This window comes from Watersipora subatra, chromosome 6, assembly GCF_963576615.1.
Source record: "Watersipora subatra chromosome 6, tzWatSuba1.1, whole genome shotgun sequence".
Classification (NCBI taxonomy): domain Eukaryota; kingdom Metazoa; phylum Bryozoa; class Gymnolaemata; order Cheilostomatida; family Watersiporidae; genus Watersipora; species Watersipora subatra.
Window position 1 is genome coordinate 35,583,730 of NC_088713.1, and position 13,634 is coordinate 35,597,363.

General features: G+C 34.6%; 1 protein-coding gene across 1 annotated transcript in view; it reads left to right on the forward strand.

Annotated features, from left to right (window-relative positions):
- LOC137398474 (sulfotransferase 1C2A-like) overlaps positions 1–12,720 on the forward strand; it is a 36,994-nt gene extending 24,274 nt beyond the window's left edge. The window contains exons 4-8 of the mRNA XM_068084594.1: positions 2,033–2,088; positions 6,189–6,368; positions 7,479–7,631; positions 10,061–10,115; positions 12,206–12,720. Of these exons, the coding sequence (XP_067940695.1) occupies positions 2,033–2,088; positions 6,189–6,368; positions 7,479–7,631; positions 10,061–10,115; positions 12,206–12,315 (554 nt within the window). The 3' untranslated portion in view covers positions 12,316–12,720. The remainder of the gene's footprint in view (positions 1–2,032; positions 2,089–6,188; positions 6,369–7,478; positions 7,632–10,060; positions 10,116–12,205) is intronic.
- The last annotated feature ends 914 nt before the right edge of the window (positions 12,721–13,634 follow it).

Consider the following 13,634-nt stretch of genomic DNA (forward strand, 5'->3'; position numbering starts at 1 on the left):
AAATATAGATACTCGCTACTTAACAGTTTTGTTTCGGCTTGGTCTAATTGCCTAGTCCCAATCTGATCATGTGAACCATACTTCCTGCCAAACAGCGTGAATAATTTCTGCAGCAATTTTCAACTATCACAGGTGACCAACAGGCTCCTCATGTTTATCAGAGTATGATATGCACTCCGTCGAGCTAAGGTTAAACAATTAAACGAATTTTCATGGTAGGTTTTAAGATATCAGTGCTAAAAGTGACAACATTACAATGATGATGTAAAAGACGCGTAAGGACAATAGAAATGGTTTTATTGAATGCGTGAAGTATATTTGTGAAAATATTTCGACGAATGAGGTTGCATGAAAGTGTAAACAGAAGCCATCTTGTTCAATTACGTCTCATTTGAGCCGTTTTGGAAAGCGATTCTAATCTATGGCAGTTTCATGATGGCGGCGATTAACTGTTCGTTTTTGAGCTTTTAACTCTTTCACTATCGCATTAAAATCTCACCGAATGAATATTCTGCCCGAATTAATTGAAACGAATTTTTTTGTGGAAAACCTATATAGCGCTAGTATTTAAGCAATATCTCGAGAATAAAAGCAGATATCGTGTTACTGTAAAGTGCATCTTATTCAAAACAAAATTCTCTACAAGATAAGTATAAAGTGAATTCCACTCTTGTACAATCTCTTACGTTTTATTTGCGGTGATCGAACGCGATGTGTTTTTCCTTGCCATGATGAAAACGATGTGGTTTTCCCGTTTTGAAAAACAATTAGAAATGGAAACATTGAGCCAGAAGGTTTTTTAGGTGCACGTGATTAGCAATAAGGTTGTTTCACTGGAGACAAATCTTGATTGGTCTAGTTTATGTGGGGGCTTCGTAATGAAAAGAAAAATGAAACCCTATTGATAATCCGATACATCGACTTACGGTCTGTACTTCTATTACTGCGAAAGTAGATACATCGGCTTACAGTAGCGAAAGAGTTAGGAGCTTGTAATCACATTTCCACATATTTTGCACCTACAACACAGCAGAATAAGACATGGTGAATCTTTTGATAGCAAATAACTGTAATGTAAATTTTGTTGCAAGTCAACCTTTAACAAAATCTTTTATATGTAAACATTCATTTACATATGTACTAATACAAATAAGCTAAAACTATGTACAATTTTCTCTGTATGAAATGCTTGGAATCATTCCTTTCGGGAATGTCCCAACGCTACATCGTAGCCGTGCTAGCTACCATAACGATCACTTTTCTCTGTATATTCAAAAGTCCTAAAAGTTTACATCACTTCTATCATCTGAATTATTTTTTATACTGATCAGACAAAAGATCACAAAGGATTGCAGGATTAAATACATTTTTATTGTAGCGTTTGGAATGTCGAGTCGATGTTGACTGGTTTTTCCAACTTCCATTTTTTTTCTAAAGAGTCGCAATTTCTTTAGCTTTTAGCATAAGGCAACGCCTCTCAGATACTCGTTTTATATTGTAATTCGTCGACTAATATCTTGCTGATGATATTTAAAACTGTCTAGAGTTCATATCCTTTGTTTGATGTTACTAGGCGACAGCTTTATAAATGTTTACCGAAAGCGGCTTAAAAGTCATTTCTCCACGAAACCGATGAACGACATTTTTGTCGTTTCCCCAGGCAAAGGGTTAACATTGTCTCTTTGTCAAACAAGATAGGTAGTTCTATGCCAGCGGTGATAGCGAATTGCTCAAATCAGAATAGGAATAACTGAAGTATGAAAAATGTTTAAAATGGAGTAGCTTGCCTGGCATTTTTTGCACATCATTCGTAAGTTCCATTCCAATCGTACGCAAGCATTTAATAGAAAAGAGTAAACATTTGATAGAAATTTGTGAGTAACAAAACTCGCTTGACTCGCCGGTTTTTGTCATTTCCATTTTGTGGATTAACCGAGTCCTGCAAACATCTAGCCTGAGGATGTCAAGAAGTGCACTCAAATGTTTGGTCTTCTTTAGCTGATTTTATAGCCCGGGTTTCGGTTTGTTTTAGTGATGAGGAACCCAAAGGATGTCTGCGTTTCTTATTTTCATCAGGAGTCTAAGCTGGTAAGTGGGGATTATGTTACAAGTTCGTGTGCAGTGAGGTACCCAGACTAGTAGAAACTTTTGAAGTTACTCTTAAACATTGAGATTGTTCGAACTTCAATAACATGTGAGGTTATAAGAACAGTTCATACCTACAGTGTGCCCTCGTGTCATCAGTGTGTCCTCCTCGGGTCATGATCACCCTGTTATACGATTTTTTGCCCTACGATGTAGAACACGATGGTTTTTTGCTCTCTCCATACGACATGAACAAAATTTCACTTGAAATTCAAGTTTGGCGCTTGGTGTGCTGATCACATTGGAATAACAATAATCTGCTAATCTGCCACTCTGCGATCCACCGAACTTCCTTTTACAATGAGCTCTATCTCGCTCAGTTTGCCGTTATTAGATACTGTGAAAATAAAACCGGAAACAGATAGGTGATAAAACTTTAGTGATAAAAATAGTTGAAAATACATAATAAAACTTAGCTTTAAGTAAATGTTTAGTAAGGTAAATTAATTTAAGTTAAATTCAACGTTTATGTTACACGTCCTACGTTTATGTCCTTCTTGAAGGTAAGAGTTAGTTCATACAGTTCTACAGTCCATACTGTACATAGTACATAGTAATGTTACATTTTATCATAACCACTAAATCTACCTACTGTAAGTTACTGTAAGTTACTGTAAGTTACTGTAAGTTACTGTAGGTAACTATAGTTTCAAAGGTTAACATATTATTTTGTTACTAATTTTTAAAATGTACCGTGCATATATAAAATTTTGATGATTTTTACCAGGGTGTTTTTGCATTATTTATTTAATGTGAATTTCAATACCCTTCTATACAAAATGTTTGCCTTGTGATGCCAAAACTTAAATGAATTAAAATCATATGGCGACGGTCCACTGTATAGATGCAAGTATTGTCGATAGTTTATCTAAAGAAGCTGTCATAAATTGTAGGCATGTATTAGAACTAACTATAGTTTGAAAATAATCATATGCAGTTGACCACCGCCATATTGTATCAAATTGTTCCAGTGCTGGCATCATAAGGCGAAAATGTCATATAAAGGGGTGTAGGAGCCCGTAATATTTTGTGAGTCATTTTGAAATTAAAAATTATGTTAATTAAATGTTAGAAAATGTTAATTAAAATATTCGTCTCCCTATAATGCTTTATCAGTAAAACATGTTTAGACATGATTGATGATCTTTTCAATATTAAGAAAAAGCTTGTGGCCAGATATGTGTAGTGCTGCACAATATCTTTGCATGTACATTTGATTATTTGGTCTCTAAATATATTGAATATCGAAAACTATCCAACATCAGAGTTGTCTTCTATCGATATATAGTGTTAGGCTTTAACAAGAACGATATAAAAAAATATTGGCTAATATCGGTTGAAACATAGGAGTTGTCCCCTCTTCCCAATAAGGAGAATAGACAACTCCAGTTTTGCAAAATAAAGTAAGCCGGTATTTTGATAAAATATCAGTTTTGATATTCATGTCAATTTGAAAACAGATTAAATATAAAATCATCTGCTGAAATACATCGTCACTTCAAATGATATCGTTTTATCGTGCGGCACTAATAATATGGTTGAAAGAGTTCTTGTAAATTGCCTTCAGTCTTTATAATGCAGCAAGTTAATTCAGCAATGTTGAATTTAAAATTTAAATTAGAATTTAAGTTTAATCCAGTAATGTTTAGTTCCCACATCTAGTTTTACTGTGAATGAATAGCTCATTCATCTTATTGTTCACCGTGCTGTTGAGGCTGTGTCAACCCCCTCCTTGACTAATGTCAAACATTATAATAATTAGGCTAAAGTAGGTGAAACTTGCTCCTATTTTTATGTTACACGGTATAACTTGGTGGCCATGGAAGCGATATCAAGGAAAGGCGCATGCAAATTGGTGTAATTGTAAGGGGAAGCTAACTTCTTGAGTGAAATCTCCTAAGGCTATAGTGAATATAGCAGTTAAACTGGTGTTTCTGGCTTTGAAAAATAAAAACCTCGTATTAGCTTTAAGAAAAGAAGAATTGAATTATGTTGTGTTAGAATAGCCTTTTGGGTTTAAATCATGAAGGAAGTTAATTTTTACAGGCCATGCAATGGTTTTTATTGCTACCCAGTCAACTGAAAATTTCTGTATGTATCTGGTTTTAGAAACATGTAGTTATTTTAACATTTGTTAAATTTAATTTTAAGATATTTTTAGATTAGACTCTAACATTAAAATTTAACATTTTAAGTATAAAATTAATATTTCTTGGTTTGTTTTAAAATGGAATATAAAATCATAAATTGAAAATTCTGTTAAAATTCTATTTAAAATTATCTCAGCATATCAATTTCCAGCATTCGAGGTGACATTTAACCAAATATTTGGCCCGAAGTAATTTCTAACAAGCGGCATTTCTCGAAAGTCCTTGAAATAATATTTTGTAACTAAGTGAGGCAGCATTATTTATCCAGTAGTATTTATTTTATGACTTATTTTATTTTATTATTCTAAAAATATGTTTGCTACTTGAGGCCTGTTTGAGCTTCAACTGTTTTGATTGGTTTTCGTCAGCTGGTACCTAGCAACTGTGAAGATAGACATACGAAAAGCAAAATGGTTGGATTAAACTTTAAATTTTTTGGGTGCTTACAAAACCTCTTTATTTGTTGGGTTCTGCCATTTTGTAAATCACTTAATGGTGCAATTATGGCACTTAAAGTTTGACTTGCAACAAAATTCAAATTACAGTTATTTGATATGAAAATATTCACCATGTCTTACTCTGTTGTGTTGTAAGTGCAAAATATGCAGAAAAGTGATTACAAGCTCTTAAAAGCTCAAAAACGAAAAGCCACCGTAGATTGGAATCTGGTTATTTCTCTGACGTAGTCATTACAGTTGATTATTGCCTTGTCACGTGATGTTCTCATGTGAATTGAAAGGCCAATAAAAAACTCAATATAATAAAACTTATCGTACCACTAGTTTATGACAAACACTTGGGGTTTTACCGAAGACCCCATATCAAATATATATGCTCGCTACTTTACAGTTTTGTTTCGGCTTGATTTAATCGTCAAGTCATAATCTGATCATGTGACCCAATACTTCGCAAATAATTTTTGTAGCACTTTTTGATTATCACAGGTGACTAACAGGCTCGTCATGATTATCAGACAATGATATGTACTCCTTCGAGCTAAGGTTAAAAAGTTAAACAAATTTTTACGGTAAGTTATAAGATATCAGTGCTAAAAGTGACAGCATTACAATGACGATAAAACAGACGCTTAAGAACAATAGACATGGTTTTGTTGAATGCGTGAAGTGTATTTGTGAAAATATTTTGACGAATGAGGTTGCATGAAAGTGTAAACAGAAACCATATCCCACAACTACATCACATTTGAGCCGTTTTGGAAAGAGAATCCAAACTACGGCGGTCTCGTGTGGCTGCGATTAACTGTTCGTTTTTTAGCTTTTAAAAGCTTGTAATCACCTTTCCACATATTTTGCATCTATAACACAACAGAGTAAGACATGGTGACTTTTTTCATATCAAATAACGGTAGTGTGAATTTTGTTGCAAGTCAACCTTTAAGTTTTACATGGAATGTTGGAAATTCGCATGCCAAGGTAGTTGTAAATAGAATTTGTATCCTGAGTTAGTTGTAAATAGAATTTGTATCCTGAGGTAGTTATAAATAGTATTTGTATCCTGAGGTAGTCATATATAGAATTTGTATGCTGAGGTAGTCATAGATATAATTTGTATGCTGAAATAGTCATAAATAGAATCTGTATCCTGATGTAGTTGTAAATAGAATTGGTATCGTAAGGTAGTCATAAATAGAATAAATAGGTTCAAAGAGAAAACAAATGTACTTTTGATGTAACGGTTTGTCAGATGTTGGGCTAGAAAAAACCATCACCATACATATGTATGATTGATCGATGCTACAGTCGATTGCCACTAGAAATGGACAATTCTAACCTCCGATAACCCTGACCTTTCAAAGTGCAACCACTTTTATTAACTCATGGTTACAGAAGGCATGCTAGTACCACTAGACTGTCATATCGGTGTATTCTGTAGAAGTTTGAGAAAGCCGGAGAGGAAGGTAATGTGGTACAGATGACCTTCCCAGAGTACATGAGAATCTTTCTCTACGGACAAGATATGCCATTTGGTAACTTCTTCAAGTACTGCGAGTACATGTGGACCCTGAAGGACAAGCCAAATGTCCACTTTGTCTTCTATGAGGAACTGATAAAGGTAATTATGCAGTAGAATGAAGAATAAGAGAGCTATGTTTAGGGGACTTAGGCTATGTGGGAGTTGTGTTTACTTGTAAAAAGTGTTTGTTATGCATGCCAGGACTTTTTGTTGTGCAGACCATCGTAGAGGGTAGTTGTATTTTACAGTATTATTGAAGGATTACCCACAAACTCGGCGCTGAGTAACATTTTAGGTATATTTTTATGGTTTGTTTTAGATTTGTCCATAATACCATTTTTGTATGATTTACACACTGACCACAAGACTCTAAAGCATTTTGATGAATGATGTGATTACACTTCAGGAACACCGCATAACGTAATAGAAGCCTTTGTTATGACTTATCAATGTCTGTTTTTTATCTCCAAAATATTATGGTTATTGTTACAACTTTGAAAGCAATACCATCAAAATAATTAATAACTGTATCTGGCTAATAAGTTTTACACAAAGTAGTTTCTTGTTTAATTTTCTGTTTAGCAAGACGTTTAGGCCAAAAGCATTAATCTTGTTATGTCAGAGTGCATAATATAACTAAGGTTAATAAGGTTAATGTACTATGTTGTTACTAATATGTAAAGCACATATATATATATATAAAATTTTGATGATTTTTACCAGGGGATGTTTGCATTAGATATTCGCTATGGGCTTTGATACCTCTCTACACAATATTTTCGCCTTACGATGCCAACAACGATGAAACAAATTAAATTTGTATGACGGGAGTCCACTGTATATGTAAATTTGTTTAGCTCAAATGCTGAGGCCGACGGCAATAATCTCACTTCGTCAGAAGGAGAGTGCATAATATAGGCGACATTAGCATCGCTTCGTATGTAAAGCAGTTAAATTTATCTTCCCAAAGTTCGGATGAGCTAGTTGAAAAATACAGTGCCATCCTTTATAATTTTAACTTTCCTTCTAATAAAACACCACTATAGGAGAAAAGTTGAAAAATAAAGCGCCATAGCATTAAAATAAAGGCTTTACGGTACTTGTCAAACCATTGTTACTATCTAGTAGCCTGTTCTGCAGTCGAGATTTTTATCTTAAGTCATCTCAAGATACCCAGAGACTATACTAAGTGTTGTTTCACCTTGGCAGGACCCAATTGGTGCTATCACCAAAGTCAATGAGTTTATGGGCACTGAAAGATCTCCAGAGCTGATTGCTCAAATTGCTGACGCTACGACCTTTTCTAAGATGCAGCAGGGAAAATCGCAACAAGGTCATGACAACACAGCTCTGCTGAATGTGGTGAGTTGTCTTTCTTTTGTTCAAATAGGTGCTTTTTCTGCAAATCTCTTTTATTGAAGATATTGGTTTATTGATGAACCAATATCGTTATTATTATTTTATTAATAACGATATTATTGATTTTAAAGATAAGTTTATTGAAGATAAACTTTGAGACGCTAGTGTCTTGTATTAGCTATTTACCTTTGAGTATTTGAGTTCTGAGCTAGCAGAATGTACGGCTTTGCGAGGGTATTAATAAACAGCTTATAAACAGTATCAGGTAATGTAGTTGCCACTGGCTAATTTGAGTAAGCTATTATAGTATAGTTAAACCTACTAATAAGAACCGTGAGATCAAGCTTTAGTGACATTGTGCTTTACGCAGGGCTGTTATGATAATTTAACCCAGATAATGACTCATATCACTCAATGAATCCATTGCATCCTGTGTAGCAAAATGGGTTAGCTTGGAGGTTAGCTCAACGGAAGGTTCTGAGATCAAATCTTCTTCGATACAGACTTTTCATTGCTAGACAGACGACGACAAATTTTGAGATTTACATAATTATATAGATGTTAAAAAGTTTAAAAGTAGGTTTACGTAACAAGAAAATTTCCTTTTATGTGATTATTAGTGAGTAACACGTTTAGACTTTCACAAGCTTCTTTTCCATGTCCAAGGTCAAACAAATTCAAGTTTTGAATTAGATGAAATGTATTTTATAAATATACATTGTGTTGATTTTACTCCAGAGCCAAAAACCAAAGAAAGAAATTCTTTAATCACAGAGCACTAAAATGAATGATTTTTATGTACCTATGTGAAGAATAACTGCAAAAACTCAAATTATATTTTAAAACTAAGGTAGCAATCAATAATAAAAATGTTTGTGTTATTTTATCTTAGAGACACAGAAAGGACGCGGTAGACTTGACAACCCAAATTGACTGAACACTTAACAACTTCAGTTGCTAGATTAAGTCATTTTCTAACGCAGCATGTAGACTTATATATCGCCTTCTTTGTACTTATTGTTTGAGTTAGCTGGTAATCATAAGTAAGATGAGACAACTACAACTTTAGCATCCCTTTCAAGTCATTGCTGTCTGCATTCATATTTTCAGGGGTGAATTTAAACCAGTTTTATTGAATTCTGATAAGGAGTAGGACAAGACGACTCTAACATTTTACAAAGGCCTTTTGATCCTTGATAGGCCAAAAACCTTGGCATGCTTCCACTACAGCGTGTAGGAAAAAATCAGAGATTAAATGTTAGCCTTGGATACAAAGAAAGTGCTACTAGGAATTCAGTTCATGGTTTTGTTTATACTTTTCGAAAGAAAGTTGAGCGGATGCAGCTATCAGATTTTCTCATTTTACTTTGGTGGAACAAGCTAATGTGATTTTACTGTAAAGGCCGTGCTCACTGCACACCATCACTCAAATTGCTGATTAGCTGCTTTGTGATGGACCTCAACGATAGGCTGCTATGACATAATTTGCGATGAGTGGCCAATGTAATCGTTGCTAAATGCGGGTTCACACTATATCGCCGTATTTCGGCGTTGATGCCACAATACTTCAGTGATCGTCGATGATATTACTCCATGATGTAATGTTTTATTTATCTTTTTATATTTTCACGAAGAAACCTCTTTGTTTTCGTGGGCTGGAATAAAAAAATAGTCCACATTTGAAAGGCGGTCGTTGATGCTCGGCGAAATATCGGAAATGTTTGACAGCTGCAAACTTTTCCGACATGTCCGCGATGCTTCGTCGATGCCATCAATTCACGGTTCACATAATCGATGATGAATGCTGAAAACGAAACGCTGATAAACGGCCTTAACAGCGATGATCGGACTTTCAACATGTTGAACTTTTGACACCGATGGCCACAACTGTTAGCATCATGATTGGCTGTTTGTTGACCGCATCGGATTCAATTTCAACCGTTCTGAAGATTAGTATAAAATCACATTGCAAAAAACGGCGAAGAACTATGTGATGAATTACATAATCAGATAATTACAGATAACAAAGATATCATTAATGCAGTTTCATAATTTCTAATTGGTTGCTGATTAGCGATCACCTACAGCCAACCGCTCATTGTTGCTGTCCATCACACAGCTAAACGTTGATTTGAGCGATAGTGTGCATGGGCCTTAACTGTGGTTTACAGTAAAGGCTTTTTCCTTTGTTCCCGCTGGCAGAGCTGAATGTTTCCCAACCTCTGTGGCTATTATACTAAAGACTACTATTCTATTACCTATATTTTCATGTTGAATAATTATTTGAAAGTAGCAACACAAAAATTCACGTTTTTTGTCTACCGTGTTGGCCAATACCAGTGTGTGCTTGTGAGGGTGTTTTAACAGTCAGTCTAATTTTGTAGACTGGTATTTACGATGAGTAACAAAAACTATTTTATTTTGTTCTTCAGTTGAGAGTGGATGCTACAGCGATGAAGAAGACCTTATCCCTTATGTTCAGGAAAGGTGAGTCGTCTTCTCTTCACTTGGAGAGTTTTGATTACACAATTTTTTTTAGATTTCAAAAATGTTTTTCACGACTAGTTGAAACCTATTTGTAAACCACTTCATGATTGACTGACAGCATTTAAATTAAAATTCCGTCTGCTAGTACGCTGACAGTCCTGTGTGCTGTGAGAGAACATCGTATGTAATAACTATGTGCGCAGTTATTCTCAGATGGTAAAGGTGGTTGAGTGGTGCAGATGGTAGAGCGCTTGGCTTGAAATCCAAACATCTGAGTTTGATTCCCACCTGCAGCAATTGTTATTTCTAACCTACTCAGCATTGGGCTTTAGACAGACAGACAGACTCGACCCTCATTATAGTAAAGATTCACACCAATATAATATAATCAGGTATTTAGTTTTTCAGTAATGCATTTGAAGTTGGAACCAAAACTGGTTTTGAAGGCAAAACACACCCGATTCAAGCTTCAAGTTGTGACAGAAGGCGGTCTTTTCTCAGTAAAATAGACATAAATTATGGTGTCAACGATTGGCCGAGGATTAGCTAATGCATGAACACGAAACAAAAGCACTTCTGTTGGCCGCCATTCTAATACAATTTTAATCTATTCTCTATGTTACGGGTACCCATCATGGCAGATAAATGTAACGCAAGGTCGAAGCAGATTCCAGACCCCCAAAAATTACATTATATTTTATGCACATCTCGTTAACGTTTGAACGCTGGTTATAAATTACACCAATTGGCTTGTGCACACTGTGGAGTGGGAGTTGTGCACACCTTGTGGAATGCACGATGTAGAAATTCTGCTTCCACACAATTAGGAAATTAGAAAAGTTGTCCATAAAAATTACCTCTTGTCGGAAGCCATTGGTTTACATAAGCCCTACCTCCCGAATCAAAGATTTTGAACAGACAATTTTAGATAGTCTAGTTTAAAAAATGGTCGATTATAATATAATTATATTGCATTGTGGTTGTTTCGGGTCAATATGAAGCTCACGAGTATTTTTGTTTATTTTCAGCACTTTGAAATATTGATAAAAACCTGGTATTCGGTCGAAATTACACAAAATATTATTGAAACTGCAATTAATCAGTAATGTTATTGCTATAAAAGTGAATGAGTTAACCTTTTAATAAAATTATTATTAAAAAATAGTGTCAAGGCAAGCAGTTGCATGGTTCGTAATAGTAAGTTGTACAGTATTATTTTCAGTTGTTTAATCAATAGAAGACAATTCCTAATTTATCTCCAACCAGTAATCTACAACTATTTTTAGCAAGTTCACCAAACTGATAAGTATATTTGCTAAAAAGTTTGTAATGAAAAAGTTGTAAATTATTTTCCGTGTATCCATAGAAGTGGCCAATAGTTTAAGGTTGTCATGTTTGCAGACGAACAGTAACACAATTATTTCTTGTTTCTGCCATCAAGAGGTAGGAAGCTATTGTATGAACTAGCCAAATGTAAAACATAAACTATTGTAAGACCTTTATTTGGACGCCATGACGCTCAAATAGAGGGGGCGTTCAAATACAGGTTTTATGGTAGTTTACTATTTGCTTTGCATACCAAAATTCATATGTTAGAGAAAATGGTCCTACGAGATTACAATGTATTTTTTTAATCTATTCGCCAGCTCAAAAGACCAATGTAATACATGTAATAATTATAGAAAATAGAAATGAATGCATTATATTCTAAAGAGCAAAAACTTAGAATTTACGAATTTAAATTTAAAAACAATGGAGTAAAGTGAATAGAGGTATGTATTGTCACCTTACATAACAAAACATGCCAACATTCGTTTAGGTTTCAATATGCATAGGGCCGGGTGCAGAGTGAATGTTGGGACCATTTACCAATCGTTTGAATTTTTCTGCCAGTCTAGTGGAATGTTCTAGAAGCGTTTACTAACAAATTTTTTACTGCTAGTTTTACAGAATGTTCTAGAAATGCTTACCAAAAACCTTCCTTCGCTGCGAGTCTAATGGAATGTTCTAGAAACATGCTGTAGCATCATGTTGATTTCAAAGCTCTAACCATTACGACACTCATGCAGATGATTTGACAATTATTACAGGAAAAGTTGGTGACTGGAAGGACCAATTTACTGTCGCTGACAATGAGCTCTTCGATGCCTTTTTGGAGCAGTGGACCGGCGGAAAAGATATACCTTTTATCTATGTTTAAACACTTATTCTATCATCATTTTGACCTTGACATTTTTTGGAACACTGACTGGCAAACTAATTTTCGTATACAGCAAGTTGTTGATCTATACTTTGATGTTTATACGCAGAATATTATCAACTCTGTGATGTTAACATATAGTTAACATATAGTTAACATATGTTAACATGTAGTTAATAGCAATATAGAGTAGTTAACTCTCTGGTGTTTATAGATATACTGTAAGCTGTTGACCAACACTTGAACATATGCATGCAGCATACTAGTTGACTAAAATACTAACCTCTGGTATTCTATCTGTTACTAGCACACCCTGTGGTAGTGGTTTACTGTCTATGCAACATTTGACTGTTTATTCTTCCTGATTGATATTTATAGAGAAATATAGATGCTATTCTCACAAGCGTTGTTCCTATTACTTCCTCGTTTACAGCGTTGTTCTGAGAATATTGCGCTTCAGAATTTATTTCAGCGTGTGAACTCTAGAATGTGCTAAAGTTTTACTCTATTTATATTCGATGTTGAAAATTTTGTGAAAAAGTGATCAATCTTGCACAAAATTTTAGTAGATTTTATCACAAAGTATTGGTATTTTTCTGTCACTGGCGATTGTTTTTTATATTAGAGGGGATCTGATTGGCAGGATGTTTATAGATAAAAACTGACGAATTTTATTCGCAGTTAAAACAGTCAGAAGACAAATACGTGTGAAGTGAAGTCGCTAGTTGCTATCATTGCTGTAGTTGATATCAGCCATTGCGTTGAAGTTGCAGAGTTATGCCTCTCGATTTTGCTGGTCTCTTTGCAACTATAGCCATTTTAATCGCGCTTTTCGATTGTTTTTAACCGCTATTAATTTTTTACCATATTAATCTTGAAAAATCCTGGCAGTCAAATCACCTCGAATTAAAAAAATTACTGTAAATGATAAAAAATAGCGATATGTTCTGATAAAATCTACTAAAATTTTGTGTAAGTTCATCTTCAAATTGATGCTCAGTTTCATGGTAGTGCAGACAACTCCGTATCCAACATCTTACATTACCGAAATCTTCATAGACGCATGAGCTGATATAAAGAGAAGTGAATAATAGAAGGTCTCTTTGAAGTACCATGTTGTTTATTTTAAAAATGTTGCATGCTAAAACCGACTTCAGTGAGTAAATTCTAGAATTTGCCCAAATTTTGCATCCATTGGTGAAAAGTTTTTTTAAAAAGTACTCCAAGTAAAGCTTTCATTGTATGGTTGGACAGATGACTCCATCTCCAACATTGGGGAACAGCAAAATTTTCATAGACGCTCGAACTTTTAGAAAGAA